Source organism: Ostrinia furnacalis, unplaced genomic scaffold (genome assembly GCF_004193835.3).
Source record: "Ostrinia furnacalis isolate ACB-3 unplaced genomic scaffold, ASM419383v2 OfSCF4462, whole genome shotgun sequence".
NCBI lineage: Eukaryota > Metazoa > Arthropoda > Insecta > Lepidoptera > Crambidae > Ostrinia > Ostrinia furnacalis.
The window spans coordinates 91038-117717 of record NW_021134701.1 but is presented as its reverse complement, the minus strand read 5'-3'; the positions used below and the strand labels follow the sequence as shown (position 1 = coordinate 117717).

Sequence of the window (26680 nt, the reverse complement as noted above, 5' to 3'; positions counted from 1 at the left end):
GCCCAGGGCCCCTAGTAGTTTAAAGACGGCCCTGGTGCATCCAGTGCTTTCCTGCTTTGATTCTGATGAGATTTTCTTATTTAGATACAAAAATTACCATACTACACGAACTGCCTCACTCTTCAGCATTCGATACTGTGATTACACTTCCTCAGACTCGAGAAAGCATTTCGACCAGCGATTCGTCATGATGATAATGCTCTGTTATTACTCTTTCTGTCCCGTCTCATTCCGAACTCACGTTTTCGCCATAACGCGTGCGATTTACGACATTTGTTCGCGTAATTGCCCGTTGTTTTCAATAATTACTGTTTGCATTCTGTCCGTGTTACACATTTAAAGGCTGAAACGATGTTATTGTTTTTTATTTTCTCTCGGTTGGATATTAAATGACGACAAAAACAGTTCTGATAGATCCGTTCTCTTGTAGGGTTTTCAATAATGGAATATGTCACGTAAATAACACGGCTTTTACTTCCATAACATAAGCCATACTGGAAATGTATCTTGCCTTAATAACAGCCATTAGTAACGTGTTGGCCGCGTCCACCCACACACACATTACGCCTCAGAAACTAGAAAGTAAACAGCTCTGGCGATGAAGTTTCGGAACTATTGTTCTCCATACAATGGTATTACAGGATACCACCGACATACGTGTGTGCTTTAGATGTCGATTATGGTGATAGATAACTGACATGAATCGATATGAAATCTTCAATTAAGGCTTTAGCAAAATAATGAATTTATTAATTATTGTCTAATAGGTCCTCTTTATTTTAGACACGCGCTATAATCGAGCGGATTCTGGGTGATTTTTTTGGCTATGAGGCGGTAACCATGCGGTTACGGATTTTTTGCCGCAAATGTACAGTCAGCGCCTAGTAGTTCGTGACATCCAAAGTGGCCAAAAAAGGCCAAATACATGTGGCGGACTTTTTGGCTACTTTGGGTGTCACGAACTATTTGACTGAACTCTAAACCAGGGCTTTAGTATCGTCAAACGTTAAATCAAACTGCTAGTTATTACCCAGTCGTTAACACCAGCTTTGGTTTAAACTGGAGTTCCGAACAAACGGGCGTTGCAGACAATCGTGCCCCTTATTAGGCACGGTTCAAGTTCGGCACATGTAGTGTACTGATAGTTTGCAAGTCCCCTGGGTGTTAAAGTTCGTAATCCTGAGACGTATAGTTGGCTCTGTTAAATTGTTCCATTCTCTGTTAGCAGCAGTATTGTAGCTTTTTTTTTTCCTTTATGCTTGCAACCAAGAACCCGAGGCTGCAGTAGAAAAATATTTTCTTGTAAACACTTTTCGTAATTTTGTTTATGGCCAGTTCTTTTCTGATTAACAGTCTCATTCATTTCTATAATTTTTTTTGTTTAGGTCGTATACGATGGAAATTCTCATGAGGTTCATTCAAGCGTATCGTCTCTTGGATAATAAAATGTTTGATTTAGTTAACGAACTTGAAATAATGAGGACACCTACCTACTGCTTGTCTACAGGCGGGCTGGGCTTTGCCGAAATTCTGTCTCGCTTATTGAACTGTACTAGTTATGAATCTTATTTAAGTAAAATAAATAATAAGGTAAAATATAGTCACATGTCTGCAGCTATCGTATTTTATCGCGTTACGGATATTGCGGTTGGAGTCAATATTTTCTTCATGAACATCATGCGCATTTTTATTGTTATTTTACAAAAGACATTGTTAAAATTATAGATGCAATAAATAATTGAGTATTGAGTAAAGCACTGATGATGGAAACAAAAATGAAAAACGCTTTTTATAGAGAAAGTTTGACGTATATTATCAGTAATTTGGCTCAAGTATTTTATTGCGTATAAAATTCCATACGGTACTCGGTGAAACCTTGTAAGAGTTGGTTTCAGATTTTATTATAATAAGCTGATTTTACGTTCGGCCCGGCCGAAGTCTGTCTCGGGCGTTCAAGGCGAGTCGGGTTTCGTTGTAAGTCTAGATTGTTTTGCTCAACTCGTGTTTCTTTAGCCTGACAATATCAGTGATATGTACACTTGTTTTTCTCCTATTTCGGAAAAGATACTTGGTTGAATACCTTGAAGTCGCGGCGCTATCATATTCCCGTTTTTAATAAGCCTTATGTAAAACAATTGTTCTAGAATACAGAAGCCATTATACCAGTAGGAAATTGCTTTAGAATGAGGTGTGTTTGTGCGAAAGTCTCCCACCTCGCGCCATGACTTCTTTACGATCCGAATTCACGGAACGCAAACATGCAATGGTAGCTCTTAGCGAATGAAAACTAAATTTTTATGAGGCTCTCCCTCAAATTGCCTACTTAACTGCGAAAGCCAAAAATATTAAAATTTCTGCTTTTAATTTTAGTCGTCATCCGAACGTTCTTTAATCCTGTTCGTAAATAATCTGAACGATGTCGGGACTAGGGCTTGAATACCGGAATTCCGGAATTTCGTAACTCCGGAATTTCGGATACATTTTTTCCGATATTTCAACTCCGGAACTGAAGCCAATATCGTATTCCGATATTGAAATTTTTCATAAATCATTTAAGTTTTCAAAACGTTTAAGAATCAAAATAGGTTCTTAAATAAGGAAGTCCTTGAGATATGTATTCGCAACTTTATTAGTAATAATATTAAAGAGGCAATAGGGCGAAACCAAAGCTCCAAAATGTTCGCTAGAGACAACTCTAATGGGCGAAGCCAGCTGAAGAGAGCGGATGATAGAGTAAAGCCTGTTAATAGCACAGGACAGTTCCAACAGCTAAGCTAACTCGACACTATACCGAAGATTAGCCGGACATCAGCCCTTACGTGATTAGGGTGGCTCTCAAATAGCTAAAGAACAACAAGGCACCGGGTGATGACGGAATAACCTCGGAACTTCTGAACGCGGCAGGTGATAAGCCGATACTGAAAGTCCTTCATAGACTGTAACTCCGTCTTACTCCAGGGAATAATGCCAGAGGCACGGAACAAATGCCCAGTTATCGAAACGTTTACACTACCATATACCGCATCTATACGCTACGGCAGGTTATACAGAAGACCGAAGAGTCTAACTTGCCTATATGCTTGGCGTTCTTAGACTATGAGAAGGTCTTTGAGCCTGGCTGAACACGAGGGCGATTCCTCTGCGATTTCTCTGCAGCGAGCTGTGAGGCAGGGAGATGTAATAATACGTCGAATTCAACTCGGCTGGGCAGCGTTCGGGAAACTACACAACAGCTTTTCGACCAAAACACTTCAGTGCCTAAAGTCAAAAGTCTACAATCAGTGTGTGTTACCAGTAGTGATGAGTGTGATGACACACGGTTCGGAAACGTGGCCTCTTACTATAAGGCCTTATAATAAGCTCAAAGTTGCACACCATGGTATGGAGAGTGCTATGCTCGGTGTTTCTTTTCGAGATCGAACCAGAAATGAGGAGATTCTTAAACGAACTAAAGTTACCTGACATATAGCGATCAGATTACCAAGCTAAAGTGGCAATGGGCAGGGCACATAGTACGTAGAACAGACGGCCGATGGGGCAAGGTTCTAAAGTGGAGGCCACATACGTGTACGTGTTTGTCGGGAAGCGCTTTCTTTTTTTAACCAACTCCGGAACTAGAACCGGAATTCCGGAGTTGAGTGCCCAATATCGGAAATCAGTTCCGGAGTTGAAAACTATCCGATATTGCAAGCCCTAGTCGGGACGACTGCTTGCCCTGACCCAGAAATTCGAAATAATTTCGCAATTTTTGATAATAATACATTACTTGCATCTGTCTTTGCGCTAAATGACTTGCTTTTCATTTCGAAATCGTCACAAGTCGACTTACAACTTTTACTGTTGATTTGTTACAGTCGACTCGTTACAGATAAAAGCACGTGTAAAGTCTTCACAGCTCGTATATTTCTCCTGACAATTTGACGCATACTTATGGCGAATTAACGAATCGACTTAGTGGCAAATTGACAATAACCTCCCAGTCGTGCCAAACTCCCAATTTCATGTCTAATTATTGATTGATAAAGCGACCCTCATAAGTAATGTCAAACGCTTGTCTCCAGGGAATGCATGTCATGTACACGGAGCCGCCGGCGCAATATCGCAGCAGTCAGCCCCAGAGCACGCAGCCAGAGTACCAGCCGGCCGTGTCGCCGGCGCGCCAGCCAGCCAAGAAGCGCCGCGTGCTGAGTCCCAGCGCCCACCACACACCACAGCAGACGCTACCGGACCCCGCCGGCTACAAGGTGAGCCCACACTAACACACGGCGACAATATCGCAGCAGCCATACCAGAGCACGCAGCCAGATTGGCGACCATAGCCCATTGGTGTCGGTGCACGAGTGGCAGTAGTTCGTACCCCACCGAACTGTTGTGGTGAACCTACTCGTAACAAAAGAAATTTACGGCCGAATACTGAAACGCCATTTAAATATTTGACGGCTTCTCAAATAGTTAAGCAGCTCCTAAACTTACATTTCGCATACTCAAAACAATATCTGAGCAGTTCTCAATTTGTAAGCACCTCTCAAATTAAGTTGCACTTAAACGCCACTCAAATGAATTTTCGCATACTGAAACGCCATTCAACGCTAAGCATTACTCAAACAACTGTCAAATCGTCTTAAGGTTAAGCAGCTGTTAAATTTGAGAGTGCTTGCCCGGTATCTTAAATCCTATTCTTATACCTAAATCGACCTAAATAGTGGTAAATAATGTGTGTCATCGTTATAATTTCTTTCGAGGCTTGAGGAAATACCTAGATCTAATCGCAGGAACGCAATAAGGCTGAACGCTATTGAAAAATATTATTATAATGACATGCAATTCCGAGCGAGGTTCCGCGTCTCTAAAGAAACGGTGTTGTTTCTGGATTCATAATTTGGAAGCTCTTTGAAACCCCTCACCAAACGCCATACAACCAGTGGACCAAATACTTATTATAACCCTTAGATTAATTATAACCCTACTGTTCTACGCAACGGAAAGTTATGAACGTGTATCTACTAGGTGATATCTTCCACATCTAACAGCCCACTGTGCATCGTATAGTGCACGAAGTAACAACCAAAATAGCTGCTATGAAATCGCAATACATAAACATGCCTATTTCTGAGGAATAAGGGGACATCGCATAGCAGCATTTCCAAGAGTTGTTGATTTGTCAATTTGATGCTCTGTCAACAATGATAAATGTCAATTGTGGTTACGTTTCGGTCCACGATCGCCACTTAATAGATTTCAACAATAAAAAGTATCACGTTTAAAATTATTTGTTTAATTAAATAAAAATGCAAGCATTAATTTTTTTATATAATAAAACGAGAATTATGTATAATAGAAACTAAAAATAAACTGTTCTATGTTAAGTTGATTGAGTATATTTCCCTAAAAGACAATACATAACCAAACGATGCTGCGTGTAATGGATAAAAAACGTAAAGTCATCATTTGTGTAAATGAAAACATACTTTTTTTGGTAAATGTTGCCATTATGTAAACATTTGAGAGCTGCTTAGCTGATCACGGCTTCAAATCCGTTGAGTAGCGTTTGAGAATACCATTTAAAATTGAAGGATACTTAAATTTAGGAGCCCGTCAGCTGAGTGAAAGATTTGATTAGCGTTTCAGTATTCGGCCGTTAAATCCCTATCCAATAAGACAATCGCATAATGTCACTATAAAATACATATCGTAATGCAAATTAACAGTTATGTTGTTTCATGCATTGACGTGTGAAACTCGATTCAGGAAAAAATACGTTTATTTACTCAGCTTTACACGCAGTCGGAGAAAGGTGGTCACGTCCGATAAAACTGTATTAACCCCTTCATAATGTATGTGCCGTAAAATATGAAAAAATACATGTTAAAAGCTGTTACAATAATCATTTTTGGTGGTTGTCTCTCGACCATGATATTCCAATCGTGAAGTTCTATTTATTGAAAGGCTTATCTTTTATTTTATGATAGTTTTAGGTGATACATCTTATGTTGGTTATCACTTATCAGCTGTTGGACAGATATGAGGGATTTACATGTTTTTTTGCTCATCGGCAATGTGACATTTAGAGTTAATTCTGCGTGACGCGCAGACGATCACGGCGGCTGATGAATATGTAATCGCGTCAACACTCGCTAGTAACGAGGGGTGCCACAGCTTGATGCCAACCAAAGCGTATATTTTCATATAAATCGCCATTTAGATCTTCGCGAATACTGATCCCAAGATTTTCACTGACAGATCTACTCGGCGAAAAAATTGTACGGTGATCCAATTGCTGGTGAGCGAGGCAATTTTGTTTAGTTTCCTTTTCTCAAGGAATCGTTCGTATTGAATCACATTTGGAAAAGTTGCGTTCATTTAGAATTTCGGATTCTTTATTGAACAATTTTGAGAAAATTGTGGTTGGTCAAAGTGTTTTCTCACTTTATCAGATTCTTCATTGAAAATTTTTGATGTTGAGTTTGACGAGTATTTTCTCACTTGATTTCCACTGCAGTTGTTTTAATTTTGTGTACAACGAAGTTTTATTGGATCACATGCCTGATTTCCCAGGAGCTAATCGCCGTGTAGTTGTGGCATTGTTGATTCAACTCTCAAAGCAAATCGCTGGATATTGGTTCAAGTTCAACCATTCCAGTGTTGGTTATACTGTATACAGCTTGTTAACTTGTTTCTGTTTATGGCTTCGTTTTACGAGTAGAAATTGTCTTCTCGGGTAGTAAGTTCACATATCTGGTCCGGGTTTTAAAAAAACCGCTTATTTGACTTTGATTAAGTAGATAAATGTTAAAGTAACAAGGTCAATTCGCTTGGTGTTCCATGCTGACAATGCAACTGTCTTCTTATCAATAAACTAACGTTTTTGATGAGATCAGACGAAAATAGCCTAAAAATTGCGCATATCGTAATTTTAGGTAAGCTTAAAAATCATACATGGATACGGGAGCAGTTGCAAAGGGTCATTATATTTGACGTTGTAATTCTTTTGTTATTGTATAGCAAGGTATCACAATTCACAATGTGCAATGCCGGCATCTGTCGCGAGTCGCGAGATGGTCTCTTTACCGTTATCAGCATCTGGGGCACTTTTGAAAGTATCCCCGTCGCGCGCTCGCCTCGCGACGCAACCGAAATTGGATTGCAGTCCTTTATTGTCGGATTTTTGCTTCCGGATATCGGTTTTCGTTGCGTTCCTATAATTGGACTTGGCTCAAGGACTGGCTCTTATTATTTTATGAGCTCGGCGCACTCGTTACTTTGTTATTGGGGACAGTCTTCGTTATTTTCAATATTCGAACAAGAAATACGGTCCGGTTATCATCAATAAGTGGTCGGTTTGGGTTAGGTTACTACTTGCTCAACGATATTCAATTTAAAATCAATTTGAATGTTGCGCAGACACATCTCCAGTAGTCACGTTTCTCCGTTTTCCCCGTGTTTAACACGCCAGGTATCCTACGACTTGTCAAGTCTTATTAACGATGCGCTCGGCAAAGCCGCAATTCAATTTGCGTGAGTGAAATCGCAACATTGATAGGCTGGGGGTTTCGTCAGCGATTTTAAAGGGGATTTCGTAACTGGGGAGGTGAGGTGAGAAATAAATGTTTGTACAAGTGGCCAGTGGGTGAGCACGTGGCGGCGGCCGGTAGCCGCGTGACGTGCCAACGTGAGCGGGAGTGGGCAGTGACGCGCGCCGGGAATAAGTTGCCAGACCACAAATTAAAGAGAGGGAGGAAGGAGCTGTGCGTTGATTATTGTGAACAAACGGGCATTTTGTGAGGATGCTATATGACGATTTGCGAAAAATCTGTCACACTTCTGCATGCTTTTCTGAGCATAGCTTTTCAAAGAGTTTGGAAATTGCCACTCTCATCTCTGCCTTTACAATTATTTTTGTTAGTCTCTCACGACACCCTTGGGATAATGCCGCGACACCCTTGGGCGTCTCGACGCACAGTTTGGGAAGCCCTAATCCTAGGGTATTTAATATCGTTGATAGTGCGATATTGCTTTCCATTTTATTAAAAGCCGTCACACGTCAATCTAACAACTGTGACCTCTTATGTATAGTTTTGATAAGGGCCTTTTTGCAACAAAAATGTATAGTCTGTACTCTGTACTGTGTCACCTATCAACGACGAAAGGAATAACGTGCCCGTCGATAAACCCAGACGCCCGCCCGCTCAGATTAATGAAAAGTAATGAGCTTGACATTGGAGACAAATAAATCGCAGCGGGATGATAACAAAGTCATTCTCATTGCTTGCTAAACACGCTGATAACATTTTGACCTAAGGATAATGATTTTCGCAGGTGCTGTTTGTTTGTGCAAGTATTAAGTTGATAAACCTGATTGGTTGGACTCTAAAATTTTGCCGGAAATTACAACTTTAGGTAGATTAGGTTCTTTCACGCCATGACGCTTCTGGAAAAACAAAAAGGTGGGTAATAAAAAATGGATAATTTATACTAACTCTTCGACGATTCCAACAAGAGTTAAGTGTCACTGAATTATTCAAAACATAAAACTTAGTTAGAAAATTCAGTCAACAACATTTGGTAGAGTCCAAATTATTCTCGTGCGAAAAATTCGTGAATAACAATTTAATCAGCGTGGCTGTTTCTGTTTCTGAAACGTGTCTTACATTGATTATGTTTAGGTTTAAATTGGCGTGTATCGCTGCAGTGACGCAATAGTGTTTGTTTACGTGGAGCGAAGTGGGTACGTGCATTCGCGCTCGCGCACGACGTTGCCAAGTCTCGCTGTTCCAAATTTGGCCCGGCGTTGATGGTTGCCGAGGTACGCATTGACAAGACCAGTTTTTGCCAGTAACGAGTATCAAGTCGCTGTATCCGAATCTCGTTTCGGCATGTCAACAGCCACAGGAGACTGCTCGCATCGGATAAGCGCTTGGTTTCGTCCATATTCTCTGTAATGTTTTGGCTCTACAACTCCTGACGCCTTGTGATTTCATCTCAGAATTCAGAAATAATAACAATCCTTGAAACTATTCATTGTTCTCCAGTGTCTCTATAAAATAACACAACCTTGTATTATGATTTCGGTGATTTCACTACGGTCCACGATTAATTTATCAATCTATTGTTGTCTATAGAGCTATTAAGAAACTGGCTTTATTTCATGCAAAAACTGCTTGAACTTTTTAAAATTTCCAAACGCAGCTGTTTCCGAAACGGCTTGACCGAGAAATTTTGATCTTGCGAAAAGGAAATATCACATTTCGAAATTCTTAAATGTGAGAAAGAACATTCACCGAAGATCGTGGACGCGACGTTGCCGGTTCGCTGAAATTTCTTTCTACACAGCGACGATTTTGCGGATCGTTGCACCAAAAACTGCTCTTGCGCATCAAATTTCAATTACGGGAAAAAACAGCGAAGGACACCGGCTCCCGGATGTCGTTACTGTACCGGTGCTGAACGCGGTTCGTTTCATATTTCCTGCTTGCTCTCGTTAAGTGGAAAAGCCAAGGTGCATTATCTGTCCGCCATATAGGTCCGCTCGCGCAAAGAATAAGGAACCATTTCAACGTAGAGATAACACTTACAATTAAGTTAATTACCCCTCAGTTTCGAGGTTTCAATAAAATTATCACCAACTCAGAGTTGTTCAATGTGAAGCTCAGAATGGACTGTTGTTTGTAATGAAATAAGTGGGCTGACAACATGCCTTGACATCATTCGATGCGAAGGATTGTTTTGTTTAATTTGTATGGTTCAGCACTCCACGTTGCATCGTGTTTGTGCAATGGAGATTTCGTGATGTGATGTGATGGGCGAATTGGCACTGGCGGTCCAATACAGGTCACTAACCCGACGCCTGCCCGCCCCCCGCACCTCTCGTCCCGTGAATTACGTAACTGCGCTGTTGCCACACTGACAGCGACACTGCCAAAGTCGAGCTCTTCACTGATCATTTGCTCCTAGTGTCTTCTTATCATGCCGCAATCAGGTCTTACCTAATGGCTCACCGACAACTTTCCTGCTAGAAACATTTACTGTTTTTTCATCTCCAAAGTTTAGCGAAGCGTCGAACCAGAAAACAGACAAAAAGCAGCTGGTTTGGTAACCGTAGCGATTAGTCAGTGTCACAAACTTTCACCTCTATGCACTATAGGATATTGTACCTCCGGCTCGCGTTGAACTTTCACAGTGTTACCGATATCGTTTTGTGCTCATTTGTTTGACCCCCGACAAAATGGGAGCCATCAATTTGACTCGACGTGCATTACATGTGTGTTCTCGTAACGTCTCGAAGTAGGGATGTGTTCTTGCGTTGCCGGGCTCTTTCCTAAGACTTGTCGACACCGACCCGGCTTCGTTTCTATCGATGTCAGTCGATAGTCGATACACTAACACGAATTCACGACTGGCCCCGAAGTGTGCCGTCAGGCCTGCTTCGACTAATATGACTCGAGTCGTGTCGCTCAGTTACATACTTGCTCTTAATACTAAGTACGCATGGCCAACTTGATGGTGCGTTTCGCCAAGATCTTTAAGTGATGAGGCATAAAGGTCGTTATTGAATGGACCAGCGTGATTGCAATGTTGCTAAAAGTAATAGCTTGTTGTGGGTTTATGAGACGAGGCGATGTTCCCACATCTATAATTAATTTATCCCCTCTAATGCTTATGTTTTGATGCCCATGAAACTTACATTCATAATTTTCGCACTTTAGTTTGTTCAGATGTTCAAAATCCAAAGGCAATTAAGTCTTTGTTTTCTCAAATAACTGGAACAAAAGAGTCTTTGTGTATGCTGTTTTTGTCTACATTAGATTTCAGATGCATCGACCCCATCTAGAAATAGAGTTGGCGTACAAACATTATTTCTCATTATATTCTCATCTTGTGCGTTCTCGTGCTATTCCCAGACGGCAATTACCTGCGGTTATTGAAAATGTCATAGTCATTTGATTCGTTCAAGATATTTATATTCATATCTCTTTCGATGAATATATAAAATTTGAAATGTGGAATAACACAATCTCAAATCAAGTCTCAATTCACCTTCAAAGGTGGATAATTGTAAAGGCAATTAACGGAATGAGGCAGACTGTGTAATATTCGGTTGCCTAACCCTTATGGCCTTTGAAGAGCTATTAAGGAAGCAGGATAAACTCACTGATTTGTGTTAATTTATGAAAATGATGATCAAACAATTTTATATGCTCATTGAATTCCTTTTTCGGATTTATTTTGGTTATAGCAGCCCTGTAATGGAACTGCAAGTTTTACGACTTCCTAAGCTAGTAGCTGGTCTGGTGCGATGGTTTTCTCGTAAAATATAAGTTTGGCGTTAAAATGCATCGGACGTGAAGTAACCTCGACTGGCTGATAGCATTTTTTATCAGCAGGCAATAACCTCATCGCCCACGATAACCGTTCGGAGTCGCCGTCGGAGCTGTTTAGCTTCGTGACGAATTTTACGGACCGTGGTGGACGGTGGTTGAAATAACTATGTAATATACTTGCATAGCTATTTTAGAAAATATTTTCGGGACTTTTCTGACTAATTCTACTATCGTATCGTTTCAGAATTCTGATCAGTTATAAGATATTGTAAATTGAAATGACTAATTCGTAAATACATGCTGTTAAAGTTATTACATTGAATGATAATAGAATATTGTTTAAGACAAACACAAGCGTTTTCAACATCATTAATTTCCACCTTATCATTTCTATGGCTAGACAAGTAGTAATCTTAGTTCTCTTATAATGACTATATTCAACATCACTAAATATTCTCAGCTTCTAGTTTCTCAAAGCAATTTACAATTCACAATCGCGTCTTTGTTGGAATCATAATAGAATCGTCAGGTATTTGATGGCTCCTTGAAAACATAATCATTTGATAATGTAAATCGATCCAGGATGTTATACAATTCAGGAACGCACGGGAACATGTTGAGAACTCGTGATAACTCGTAAACATCCTTCAGAAACAGTTTACTACAACGCTAGTGTATATTAAATCATTTATTTGGACGTGGCCAGCTGTAAACTATAACATAAACAGAATAGAATATAGATGCTGCGCATTTCGTTAAATTGAGTTAAAAACGTTTAATTTAGTTCCAAAATATCCATATTGTTTCAATGTGAAGCTCGTCATTTGGACTTCTAAAGGCGCGTTGTTTTTATTTCACAATTAAATGTCAGACACGGCAAAGATGCGTTTTATTGTGGACTCGTTTTGTTTCCAACCGGTCCCTTGATTAAGTGGTCCTGATAGTGTTTTCTTGCTCGTTGTGATTAGCGATTCTTATCCATCTTCTTCTGTTTATGGCGCCGCGTGAATACTCGGTACTGGATGCTACGTGACAGATTTTACAAGTTCTTTCCATCCAGTTTATAGACTGCAAGAGCGCTGACCTTCTACTGTCCATATGCTGTAAGTAAAATACTGTGCAACATTTTGAACACCCTACGTGTCTTTCATGAAGGTTTTCCTCTACGATTTCATCTTTACTCATATTGCTGTTGAATACGATTCAGTTGTGTGCTTATTATTAAAAATCATATTGTTGTGCTTTTAATTCTTTTTAGATTCTTAACGGATGATCTTTCACGCTAGAATCTCACAGCGTCATTCTCACGTTCATTGGTGTTTATCATCACAGGTAGATAGCTAGAGACAACTTGCAACTCGCTATTATTGGTGTCACGTACTAGTTACTGTATTAGGACATTCTCGTCGACTTGGGCATCTAGGTCTTACCAGCATGTGCCAACATTTAATTTGGATGCAAAAAATTGTAGACTAGCTGTGTAATATCGCCGGTTTCAAGGTGACGAAAGTAGAGAAATCGCGGTACGAATCACGTAGAGCCAGACCTGAACCATTGTCACCCGAGCCTGGGCAACCTTGATATTATTTTTATAAATGTCGATCAGAATTAAAATTGTAACCATTTGACATTTGTGACTTAATTTACGACCGATACGATCGTAACTATAATTTAAGAGTAATTCTCGTGCAAACCATGACTCATTGATTTTCATTATTGGATTGCTTTTGGAGTTGACACCACTATTCGCGAGTCATCAGATTTGTACAGCATTTGAACCTTTCACGTCACTTGTTCGCCAACTCTACTGACACAATGATCGATTCTAAAGCAAGTTAGTCATTGAATGCTAATTGTGTATTAGGACTGAAATGAAGAAATTGGGCCTTGAATTGAAAGGCAAAATCTAGTCTCATTTCAATTTATTGACGATGAGGACTATGATTTTCAGCGGTACTATAGTCATAAAACGAACCCATTTTTCGCTGTCAATGGCTGTCACGATAGAATTGAATATAGCAACGATTTATTTACTACGGGTGTACCATCACATTGTGCGAAGTATGCCGCGTCACAGCGTCAGGGGCCCGTTGTTGTTCATTTGTATGCTGTGCGGAGTTGCTAGTTGTGTTATTGTGTAAATGTAGACTGTTACATTGATATGCTGCTGCCTATATGCTGTGGTGAAAGCATCGCGGATATTGTCCAAAATCACTCCAAAGACTCCTTTATGACCTGCTAAAGTAGTAGCTTAGCAGACTTATCATATCAACTCGGAAAGGAATCGACATCGTATCGCGTTTTGCAAGGGGTTTACGATACGGTGCAGTTAAGTGGAGTTTCATACAAAGAATACTAACCGCTTCGAGTTGATACGGTTACGATCCCTTTCCGGGTTGATATGCTATGTCCTTAATCCTTCGTACTAAGCTAAATATGATCGACTTTTGTGAACCAGCGTTCCTCGGATCTCGAGTCCGACACCTTCACCTTTCGACTATTGTCGCTCGCTGGACGATCTAGTTATAGATATCGATTTAAAAGCGAAAATTAAATCGGTTGAAATGTCAATAAGACCGAATACAGTGCCGGAATCGATTTCGTCGGACACATTCGTACCATTAGCCTCGGTGTAATTGGTTTCCTCAATAAAACTTATCGGGATACCTTGAGATAGGTTTGCCTTTGCTGAACTTTGGGTTCGTTAAAGTGGCTTCCAGTTTCGGAGCGAAGTCGTAACTCTTAAGTCTTCAGGCTTTTCTTCTTATTGGTTGTGAACACGCTGTAAATTAAATGCTGTCTTAATTTCGACGTTATCAATTTATAGAGCTGCTTTAGTCGTGTCATTGACAACTTTTTACATTTTTGACACATCAAACAAAACTTTAAAAAAAGATGAAAGATTTTATTTTCGAAAACTAATTTTCAACAAAATTCTATTTAGTATTTATTAAAATCGCTGTTACTTAGGTGCTAAATTGCCTCGTCAAGTAGTAATTTCAAAAATGGACTAAGTCAAAATTGTATTTCATAAAATTACTCATTAAAACTTATTTTCAGTCTGTTATTTTCCTGAACATACCACATCAGTTCAGATGACAGTTGTTGGAAATAATATGTTGAGTTGTTGTTTTTGTAGTTGTTTCTACAATTTAGATTTGGTTGGAAAAGAACAGAAATCCTTTTAGTATCCAAGTAAAATGTAGCCTTTAAAAGTAATAGCAGCATGTTGAATTATAATAATTATGTCAAAAAACTTGTAACTACAAATTAGATTTTTAATAAGAGAGTAGCAAGTGTACAGCACAGACTAGGTATTACATTTGTTATAAAGTAGCCAGTATTACAAAGAGTTAAGACACAGTGTAGAGCTTGATGTGCTGTCGTCCGTACTAGTCGTATGACGCGCAAAGTAATGGCGGCATTGAGCGAGTGCATTGCTCCTAGTGTTTGTCTATGGAATATGCTAGGCACCATTTGAACTTGCCGGTGACTAAGGCAGGTTTGTAAGGACAGTGTATGATGCCCTATACCGGCATGGAGTGGTGTTTATAGTCCATCTTATGGGCAAGTGCATGAGGAGCAGCTTTTAAATATACCAGCTACTCCCAACAAAGTTATATTATAGTTTATTGTAATATACATAGAAGATTCGCTTGTCGTTCCACCTAAACTTTATCCACAGAGCAGTTTAACAAAACCCATTACAATCAATCAAATATGGGAAAAGATATTATTATTATTCTAAAATCTGCTCCTCTTCATAACTAATGAGAAAAAAACAAATTTCATACCTCACTTAAGTGAATACTTCAACAGAATTTCCATCAATGTGACATAGGAAAGTAGCGAGTGCGAAACTACGGCACCGGAGTGCAATGCACCTAGTGTTTGCCTATGTGCCACAGTGCTAGCCAGATAACTGACAGGAGTCCATTACAATGGCTATTTCTAAATTCTGCCTCTTTCTATAAGTATGTAACTAGAAAGAAGCGTACGTCATTCATACCTCACTAGTGAACACTTCAACAGAATTTCCATCAATGTGACATAGGAGAGTAGCGAGCGCGAGGCTACGGCACCGGAGTGCATTGCACCTAGTGTTTGCCTATGTGCTACAGTGCCAGCCAGATAACAATTGTCGGGGGTCCATTACAACGGCTATCTATTCATAATTCTGCCTTCTTTATAAGTAACTAGGAAGAAGCGATCTTCATACATCACTTTAGTGAATACTTCAACATAATTTCCATCAATGTGACATAGGAAAGTAGCGAGTGCGAGGCTACGACACCGGAGTGCATTGCACCTAGTGTTTGCCTATGTGCTACAGTGCCAGCCAGATAACAATTGTCGGGGGTCCATTACAACGGCTATCTATTCATAATTCTGCCTTCTTTATAAGTAACTAGGAAGAAGCGATCTTCATACATCACTTTAGTGAATACTTCAACATAATTTCCATCAATGTGACATACGAGAGTAGCGAACGCGAGAGTACGGCACCGGAGTGCAATGCACCTAGTGTTTGCCTATGTGCTACAGTGTCAGCCAGATAACAATTGTCGGGAGTCCATTGTTCGCCGCGTCAGCTTGTAAATCGACTGATTTCCACAATTCCGACTCGCTGCCTTTTGACTAACTGGCCTTTGCCCTGCTGCCTGTGTGTATCTCAGTCTTACAATACATGGGAGCAGTGATAAATCTAGCTATTTCAACGAAGAACTGAAATAAGGCACAGATGTAAAATTGTGTAAATTCTCATCACGAAGACGTCTCCCAACTTACTAAAATCATCTTTAAACTGTCAAAAGTTAAGAGCCTTCGCTGTATCCCAACTAATATTATAAATGCGAAAGTAACTCTGTCTGTCTGTCTGTCTGTCTGTCTGTCTGTCTGTCTGTCTGTCTGTCTGTTACGCTTTCCCGCTTAAACCTCGCAACCGATTTTGATGAAATTTGGCATAGAGATAGTTTGAGTCCCGGGAAAGAACATAGGATAGTTTTTATCCCGGTTTTTGAAACAGGGACGCGCGCGATAAAGTTTTTCTGTGACAGACAAAATTCCACGCGGGCGAAGCCGCGGGCGGAAAGCTATTTACCATAAACACCTTTAAGTACGTAAGATCAATGCTTCAATAATTTCAAGACATTTAACTTCAAAAAATCAATATTGTGTAACATGATTTTCTGGAAAAATGGTAAAACAGTACAGATAGGGTCGCGTAAAATGAATTAGCAATCATTCGCACCATTAGTCGATACCGTTTATAGTATGATGTTTATCCACCCCTTCGCCGAACCAACCAACTTTCTGAACATGATTTACATTTTTCGGGGTATTGCGCAGCATCGAAACTCGTTCGAGTATATGAACCACTTGCCTGAAACCACGAGATTGTTTATTACATGAAATATCAGCGAGTGACGGATAAAAAAATATTTTTAGCCTCGAGTGTTGATAAAACGACTCTGAATACTGATATCAGTGTTAACTTGCATTATTCTCAGGTTGCATAACGAGTGTATTGTCAGCGCGGACGCACATGCCAGCGCTATACTGATCGAAAAACACGCTCATGTAGAAAAATGGATCACGAATCGAGGTCTATTCCACCACCGCAAGTCAGATCGATGTTCTCTCACGTGTTCGCTCGTTAGTTTCTAGAACATATCGTTTGATATACTTATTATTTTCCAATCAACGAATTTCACTAAACCGTAGCATAATCAGAACAGTAATTACATCAACGCCCACGAGCGATTAACTTTCTACGTGTTTTAATGAACCAATCAAACATTTACGGGTACAACTTCATCGGATACCCTAAAGTTGACGAATTCGCCCGAAGCGGAGCCCGAGTTTTCCATCCATTATAATAAGGGCCAATCCCCCAGCGTATAATCCCAATTTTGGTACGGAAAGTGTCGCGTGAGCCCGGCTCGTAACCCGGATTGGATTTTCATCGAAACTACATTATTATGCATTGGCTGAATTTCTGGCTTTAACTACTGGTACTCGGTTGGAAATTTTAAATGGATAGACAAAAGTTTAATCTACAGTTTGATCTAAGTAGTGGTGGTAACAACTAACAACAAGCTTAGTTCGAAACTAGACATTAATATTTGAATAAAGGCTACGGGCGAACTGTAAATTCTGTAATTTGTAGTGGTGAGTACCAGTTAGAACTTTAAACTGTGACTGCTGTGACTGTCTCTGCTGTGAATCATGATCAAAATATCCGTGTATCCTAGATTTATAAATTAGAATAGATGAGAAATGTCTCTGTCTTCAGTTCTTTGTCATTATTTTTACATTTAACACAACTAAGACTAAATTGTCAATCATTTCTGAATACGTTTTCGAATAGGATATTTTTAATATAGAAATTCAGAGTTAAGTCTCTTGGTACTGCTTTAAACAACGTGACCAACGCAATTTGCATACTTTATCAACTAATTACCTAATTGGTAGCGTAATGATTGAAACCCAACTGCGCAATTTGTTGTTATACGTGCGTTTATCTGAGTGTTCAAATTACATTACGTCGCCATAACGGTTATTATTATATTTTAGAAATTTATACTTGATCTTGTCTAGAAATTATTTAAAAATTATTCTCTTTTATAACATCATTTGTTTTTTTTCCAGGTAAACAAACATCTTGACCATTAATTCAGAGACGGAATCGAGGTCGGTGAGTAAACAACAACAAATCGACAGCTTTCGACTAAATTAACGTTTCTTGATAATTAAAATCGACAAGAAGTTGTGCCACTTTGTTTGTCGTGCTCGGTTTTATTATTCGGGTATAAAAAGTTTGTGCGACGGTTAATAGTTAGGTATATGAGTCTGAGATCATAATGATGTCGATAGTTTATCTCTGAATGAAATTATTCTGAGAATACCTTACGTTTATCTTATCTCGGGGATATCATCGTCATCTTTTTCTTCTTCTAAAATATCGTTGTCATTTATTTTCTACGGGCGGCGCTAGCGGACAAAACTAGTGTTTCCAATAAAAAATGCGAGGCCGCGCCTTCCGTTCGAAAGTTAGCTATTTCGTATAACAATATTTAAAATCACGACGCCGGAACGGCATCAAAAACATCTTGTGACGAAACTGATTAGTTTTTTTACGTCGTTGTCCAAATGTATCGTTTTAATTTAGATGAACCGATGGCGTTCTCGCCACAGAACGCAAATAGCAGCGGCTGCTGCGTAGCAGAACACAATTTTAAAACTGAAAATGTTAACGTATTTTACGTCGAAATTTTCCTGCAGTCAGAAGACGTATTTTCATCTATTAGAACTGTAGCAGGAGATAAGACTCAAGTTAGAATCTACACTCAAGTCTTAATCACAAGCTTTACTCTTATGCGACTTATAAATGTGCCTCAAGGCACTTTACATTACTATAAACAGGAAAATATGGTATTATGTATCAAATAATTGTATTTACCGTCTAAACACAAATGCGTTTGAAATTTACAAACAAAATGAAATGCGATTCGCTAGAATGAGTTATTGTTAGATAGAAACATTTGTATCAATGAGCTACATTGACAATAAGCGGTTCAACTAGTGACTAGTGGGACAATGGAACTGCTCTAATAAGGTAAACAACACACCGGGGCGCTAATTGCATACGAGTTGGCTATCCGTAACTCGGTGGAACTATGCCATAACGGACTCGTGGGAGCGACACATACTGACTCTATTTATTGGGAGGAACCCTCACAGGCTGTTGGTCGACATAGAGTCGCTGAGGTGGCTGTTATTTTTTCAATACTGTCTCTCTTCAACGCTTAAACTCTTTCTTACATCTTGTAATTTATTCAACTATGTGGGTAGTGTCTCTCTAGTTTAGCTAGTTTTCAAGTAAAAATAATTTCTTCATCTTTGAATTTTCTTATTTGCATTCTCATACATAATACGTGTGTCCTTTAATATTTTGGGTTGGGTTGTAATTATTTGTCCTGTATAATAATAAAAGTATTAGGTTATTTATAATTTATTTTCCAACACTTAATCCGCGCGCTAAATGTACTGATGTTATTTGTGATTGATCCATCACTGTGCGAGTGAGTGCGCACTTTTTCGCTACACTCCCAAGCTTCCGACACGTTTGATAAATTGAACACTTACGCGATACAGAATATTGAACTTTATAAAAATTGACGGTACCGTAATAAACGTCTCGGGGAAATAAGACAATTTAGGTACTTACAGCATATCGCATTACATATTTTCTGTTGCAAAACAGGAAACAGCCCCTATTGTAAACTACATAAGATTCGAAGTATTTAACTTTATGTGCCGCCGCCTGTACAATCTTGCCTGTTTCTCGAAGAAGTTTATTATTTATGATGGCTGGACTAGAAAATAATTAAGATTTTTCTTAAGATCTCGGACTGGATCGACTCGTTCCTAGAATGTTTTCAAAGTTAGTCTCAACTCTCAGTATCTTGCTTTTCTCATTGCTTTCGCTCTGACTACGGAAATGTACCACCTACGCAAATATTAGACGGTCGTTTTCTCCATTGAAAGGGGGGATAATTAATAACCACCAAATACGATGGTAACAAAGCACCATTTCTTAGCGCTTATGAAGCTGTTTATTCTGTAGCTTTGCCTGAATATCCGCCTACGCTAAAACGAGTCAGACCCATTATTTTACTAGTTAAGTTAATTGGAGACAAGCAAATAGTTCTTATGTCGAAGGGATAAGGTTCTCACGGTTTTTGAAGCCGCTTTCATAACGATTCCATGAACTTTCGACTTGCGGTCGAATTTAAAAATGTGTAAGAGCAGATCGCAGATCTTTCAAGAGTCATTACGAATCGTCTCGCTCGCAGGCTCGACGACTTCCAGCCTCCCGAACAAGCCGGTTTCCGAAAAGGCTTTAGTACCATAGACCACATACACGCTAAGGCAGATTATACAGAAGACCGAGGAGTATAATCAACCACTTTGCCTGGCGTTTGTGGATTATGAGAAAGCCTTCGATTCGGTCGAGACCTGTACCTCTAGTAGGAAAAACTTTCGAGTTCGTTTCGTTGCGTATTCAAAGTGTCATCGAAAAATTTTGTATGAAAAATTAAACAGCGCCCCCTATATTATAGCCGCCCTAGGGGGCGCTGTTTAATTTTTCATACAAAATTTTTCGATGACACTTTGAATACGCAACGAAACGAACTCGAAAGTTTTTCCTACTAGAGGTACNGAAACGAACGAAGAGCAGATCTCATCGTTATGTTGTTTAAGATCTATGCAATATTATGTACTTAGGTACGTCAATTTGATACGAGGATATTGTGACTAGTATCTAATCAAATTAATGTTATTGCCAATAATATTTTATTGTATCTGTTATACTTTGTTTGTAATATGTATAACTTTATGTAAGTAAATATCGTTTTGTTAGTTTTATTAATTTATTGTATTTTTAAATTGATCATGTGATTTCCATGCAACCATATTATCTCATTTGTTCATTAAGTGGCACATAAAATTTTATTTTCTGATATCTACACTAATGTATGTATGTATGATACATACAACGTGTCCCAAAATTCAAGGATAAGCCGGCGCCGCAGGGTGGACATAGTCATGACTGCTTTAGGAAAAATAAGAAAAAAAATCTATCTCAATTATTTTTTAAGTTACACAATAAATTATGAAATTCGTCGAAAATTGGCACCCCTAATGATATTTTACATTACCACGACTACAATTTTTCAAATACTTCAGTTTTTTTGTTTGTATCGGCAACTTAAGTAGTGCTGCTGTCCACCCCAATTCTTAAAACCCTCAGAATCCTTGTAGTTTTTACACAAAAGTTAATCAAAATATGATATTTCCTTAAAATTTTGAACGATTTTTACTTACACTCGACTTTGACTCGTCGTTTTGTAAAAAAACAGTATGAACACTACTGCGGCAAGTTTTTTATAAAGTTGACGCAACTATCCAAGATTCCGAAATGGTATAATACTCTAAGAAAACTAGTCGCAAAAAAGATATGCGTACCATTTTTACAAGCATTTCGCTTGTAAGTTAGTATGAGATAAATCTTGCAACTGAATTTAAAACCAGTTCTCCTTATACTGTTTTTTTACAAAACGACGAGTCAAAGTGGAGTGTAAGTAAAAATCGTTCAAAATTTTAAGGAAATATCATATTTTGATTAACTTTTGTGTAAAAACTGCAAGGATTCTGAGGGTTTTAAGAATTGGGGTGGACAGCAGCACTACTTAAGTGGCCGATACAAACAAAAAAACTGAAGTACTTGAAAAATTGTAGTCGTGGTAATGTAAAATATCATTAGGGGTGTCAATTTTCGACGAATTTCATAATTTATTGTGTAACTTAAAAAATAATTGAGATAGATTTTTTTTCTTATTTTTCCTAAAGCAGTCATGACTAGGTCCACCCTGCGGCGCCGGCTTATCCTTGAATTTTGGGACACGTTGTATACAGGGTGTTACTTTGCATTCTTGCCATATTTACAGAGGTAACTATATTACTGATACTGAACACAAATCCGTTAAAAAATAATGCCCGAAAATTTTGATTTTTAATTTTGAATATTTTATTTTATCGACAATCTGTTAAACACATCACTAACTATCGTAACGCATGCACATCACTTGATAGCGATGGCGATGGAGACTTTTTTACTTTTTATTGTATTTTTAAATATCTATTGCAATCTATTGTCTTTAAAATGTCTTTTTGACACTTTTGTAAAAAACTGAGAAATCCATCAATCACAAATCACGTTATAAATAATACAAAAATGACTGAAGTGTATTCAAACAACGAATAATTTAATTTAATACGTTAATAATACGTTACACCAAATGCTCTACTACCAGCAGGATGGTGCTCCCCACAATAAGGACGTCAAGTGCGCGAATAATACGTTTGGTGAACAGTGGATTGGACGAGGGGGTCCAGTAGCTTGGCCACCACGATCCTCGGACCTAACACCAATGGACTATTACCTGGTATGCGCAGAAGAGATAAAAAGTGTTAACGTGTTATTACGTGAAAGGATTGCTTCAGCGAAACTGTGAGACAAAACGTTTATGTGTTGCGAAAACTAAAGCAAAATACCTACGCTTCGCCGTGCTAGACTGTGCCTTCATCAGAACGGAGGACACTTTGAACACTTGCTTCGCAGTGCGTAAACTTTGTAAGTAGGAACTCATAAATAAATAATTAATTGTGAATAAGGCGATTTTATTTCATACTTAATTTATTAATTTGTAAAAATAGGGAACAATGTTATAAATTAATTAAAAGACTAATAATTAGGTATTACGTATTTTTGTCGGTTCTAAGCCCGTAGAGTAGAAACTGAGAGTAGTAAGGAAAATCTAAAATCAACTGAAGAGTATTTTAAAATAATTATTATGACTGGATAAAAAGGCTGGTACCCAGAGCCATAAAACATCACAGATTAATAAGAACTAGGCCACGCCCACTAGATTTATTCCACTTGCACCTGTAGAGAGTGCGAGACAAAATTGGTTTATTCCAATTTGTACTGCAAAACCAAATTTACTAAAAACTCAGTGTACTTTCTTTATGGGAGTCTCTTGTTTATCTTAAATAATAGGTATTGGTCCCTACTTTTATCTCTGTGAATATGGCAAGAATGCAAAGTAACACGGTGTAGGTACATAAAGTCTGCAAACAATAAATATAGTGACGTAAATACGTTGACGTTGTGATACTACTATCAACCATGAACACTGTTCAATATTTACTTGAAAGACAAACATCGGTCGATTACGCTTTATTGCTTGGAGGTTAACAAGGTGTTATTGTTAAGTTTTTAAAGAAAAAGATAATCAAAAACTATTGAAATCGACAAAATGCTTCTTAATTTTTGTTCCACAGAACACCGAGCGGCTAAATATCAGTATTAATCAATAGAAAACCATAAAACTTACCCTTCAAAACTGATATGCTATCATGAATACCAGCATGAAAGTACAGGAACGCAATGTACGTAGATATCCGTAAAATTTCCAATTTACACGCGCTTCGCAAATAGCGGCATAACACTGTGTGCTTAGCGCGTGCGCTCGACGCGCCGTCAGATGGAAAAACATGGTATCACCAACGAAACACGGCAATTACACGCAATACCAATTTTTCCATTCCATCAACGAGCGAGGAGCAGCTGAACATTCGCAGTCATCCTTGTGATATGCCGCTGGGGGGCGAGGGTAGGGCGTGACGTCAACCCGGGCCACCCGGGCCCTAAAAATAGACGCTTGAGCCCGGGACCCGCTCAATGGAGGCCCGGGGTGGCCCCCGCAGGGCCCCAACCCGGCCTGCAGAATGAACTGTAAGGCCTGGCGCAAATTGAACTTACTATTAATGACAAGTAGAGTAGCATAGTGCCTAAAAAGTTATGATATTGTTCATGTTTTAATTGTAATAGTCATGGAGTGGATTTTATACGAAAACTTTCCGCAGGTTCGAAGTAATAATTATCGCAGTTTTAGTTGCATCAGCTTAACGGGTGTTTTTGTATGTATTTTGTTGTTTGTATGTCAAGTCAGTGACGTTTGTTATAGTTAAAGTAAAATTCAACCCAGGGTTAAAATTCCACTGTGTTGTTAGTGAGCGCAGGGCCTAACTACGCTTAATAGGAGTCTGCTGAAATGGCTGCAGGAGGGAGAGCCCAAATAACGCATTTTATCGTTATGTAGACGGGAATGCGATAAGTTCTGATTTTTTTACAACACGATGCGCTTTCCTTTTTATTGTCTGAGGAGTTGGCGCAACCTTTGCCAGTAATAAATCTGCCTTCCCGTTCTGCTACTTTATTCTCTGTGGAAATGTCTGGAGTTAAATTTAAAGTTTGAGCTAAGAAGCAGTCTTATATGAGACGAAGTTACGGTGCTTAAAAGCAACTCTAGCTACAGCTCTATGTATCATATTTGGGAATAATAGTTTAGTTGTGTTGGCCGAAGCTTAATGAACCTCAGGTGTTACAAAACACAGATTATGGAATGTGGGCGGTGTTATCGCTAGATAAATATTACCAACTACCTAGATATAACATTCCATTCAGGATAATGAAGTGGATGCCAAAAATGATATGTATAGTGAATCTGAAAAAGCTAGCGGCTCCACCCTCTTTGAAAGTAATAACTATTGAGAGAAAACTTGATTTAGTTGAGTCCAATTGATTCATACTTTTAGTAGCTACATTCAAACGACAATTAGTCCTTTGATCCTAGACATCCTTTATAAATACCCTTTTATACAGCAGTTAAAATTGCTTTTCATTTCACGTAGCTGAACAAAAATAGCTATCCAGGTTTCTCAATGGCGACCGCGCCCCATAGACGGGGTGGCGGTGTACAGACGGTACATTAAGCTCAACTGTAGTATCTTATGTAGTGGTAATAGAGCCCCTTTTGCACCAAAGTAGTCTGTACCCTGACTGTACCCCCAGCAAACGACTCTTTGAAAACGATAGGATTACCGGCAGTGCTTCTAACGACTTGAAATGGCGCCTGATGATCGAACTTGGATAATGATACGCTTACTATCTGTTTGTTACTCAGATCAATATTCGGGATTGCTTTCGTTTATGTGGTTGGTTTTTCATCAAAAGCTTCTGAAACTAGAGAACAAATAAAAGCTCTCGGTGCTAGATTATGTAATTGTACAACATCTTAATAAGGGAGGAAGAGTCAATTAACGTTATAGGGACGTCCAGGTTTGTTTACACCAGGGCGGTGGCTCTTTGGTGCGTAGTAGTTTTCTTTTTCTTTTTGTCACGGTCATATAAAAGCTAATCAGATTCTATTCAATAATAGACTGTACATAATATTGGTATATGACCTTAGCCTGCGGCCTCAACCTCCTCGCGGAATGAATTAAAAAAAAACATCAGCCCAAGCGACAGGCGAAATCTAGTGTTATTTTTTTCATAATTAAAATTAGACAAGTCCGTAAATTTTTCGCATTGTTTTAGTGGAACTTTTAAAATGTTTTTTTCTCGAACCTACGCGACGTACTCTGAACTTATTTCTTCTTGTCACTTCAAGATATACGTTGATGATATAATAATCCCTAAACCACATGGAAAATATGTTTCGGAAAACATTAATGTATACAACGAGGTGACTCTGAAGTTGGCAAAGTGCGTCATTCAGGATTAATATTAATGCTGACCCGTCTATTTTTTACCACCATTTGCCATGTTTTAGCTCCGCTCGCATGAATGTTTTATGGAGCAACTACTTTAAATCGATTTCTATTCAAATTAACACATGTAGCTTTGCAAAACGTGTCGATAGAACATGAATATCTGATCAAAGTCCTGATCTAAAGTTATACTTGCGACTGACCTTTATGCTATCGATTTATTCTTGTCTGTTCACTTTGAAAAATGTGTTCTTGTGAAAATTTATATTTGCCTCAGCCAGGCATTGATCTAGAGGTGAAACTGATTGCACGACCTCGCCTACATGGCTGGCCAGTAGGCATTGCCCAACTAATGCTTCCGTTCGACCTGTACCGCGTTATAGGTGATGTCTTAACACCCTTTAAAAGCCTTAGCTCCTAAACGAGTTATAGTCAGGCCCTTTGGTAAAAGTGAATTTCCAAACGTGCTCCTGGTAAACGAAAATTATCTCAAAAGAAAGGTAATGTTCAAATTGTGTTATGTTCATTTGCGTCAGTTTTTGTTACATCATTCTCCATGCGTTCTTATAAAATATATTGTACTTTTTCCTGTCACAAAATAAGATACTTATCCTTTTCTATGGATCCGTATATGCATGGATGTATATCTTTACAACCCTTTTAGTCTAGACGCAGACCATCAACTTTTAGTTGGCCGATAGTTGGGTCGGGCTGTTAATCAGTATGGACATGTATGGAAGTGCGCACATTACACCGATTTGCGAATCGGCCGATTCTTCATACAAATTAAATCATTAAAATCGGGTCTAACTATCGGCCGACTAAAAGTCGGTGGTCTGCGCCTAGGCTAACTGCATAGCGAAAAGGCAATAGTATAGGTATCATTTTATGTGGTTCAACTTCAGTCTTCTTCCATTTATTCTTGGCTTAGCACACTATGCTCATACTCGTTATCATACAGAGCACACCACATTCGCGCACCGTTCGCAAACAAACAGTTTTTATCTCTTATCGTTCGCCCGATATGTCTGAATAGTATACACTTGTGATAGCATTATCTCTCGTGCAAGTACTATGGGATATTGGTTTTCTGTTGTATTCACGTTTGCATAGTTAAAATCGGTTCAATCTGAATCCTTAATTGAAGTAACACCTTATTGTTGACACCGCTCGAATTTGAT

General features: G+C 38.9%; 1 protein-coding gene across 9 annotated transcripts in view; it reads left to right on the top strand.

Annotated features, from left to right (window-relative positions):
• Hipk (Homeodomain interacting protein kinase) overlaps positions 1 to 26680 on the top strand; it is a 118917-nt gene that overhangs the window by 3099 nt on the left and 89138 nt on the right. For all 9 annotated transcript variants that reach the window (XM_028313983.1, XM_028313978.1, XM_028313982.1 and 6 more), the window contains exon 2: positions 4062 to 4244. In XM_028313983.1, the coding sequence (XP_028169784.1) occupies positions 4065 to 4244 (180 nt within the window). In that variant the 5' untranslated portion in view covers positions 4062 to 4064. The remainder of the gene's footprint in view (positions 1 to 4061; positions 4245 to 26680) is intronic.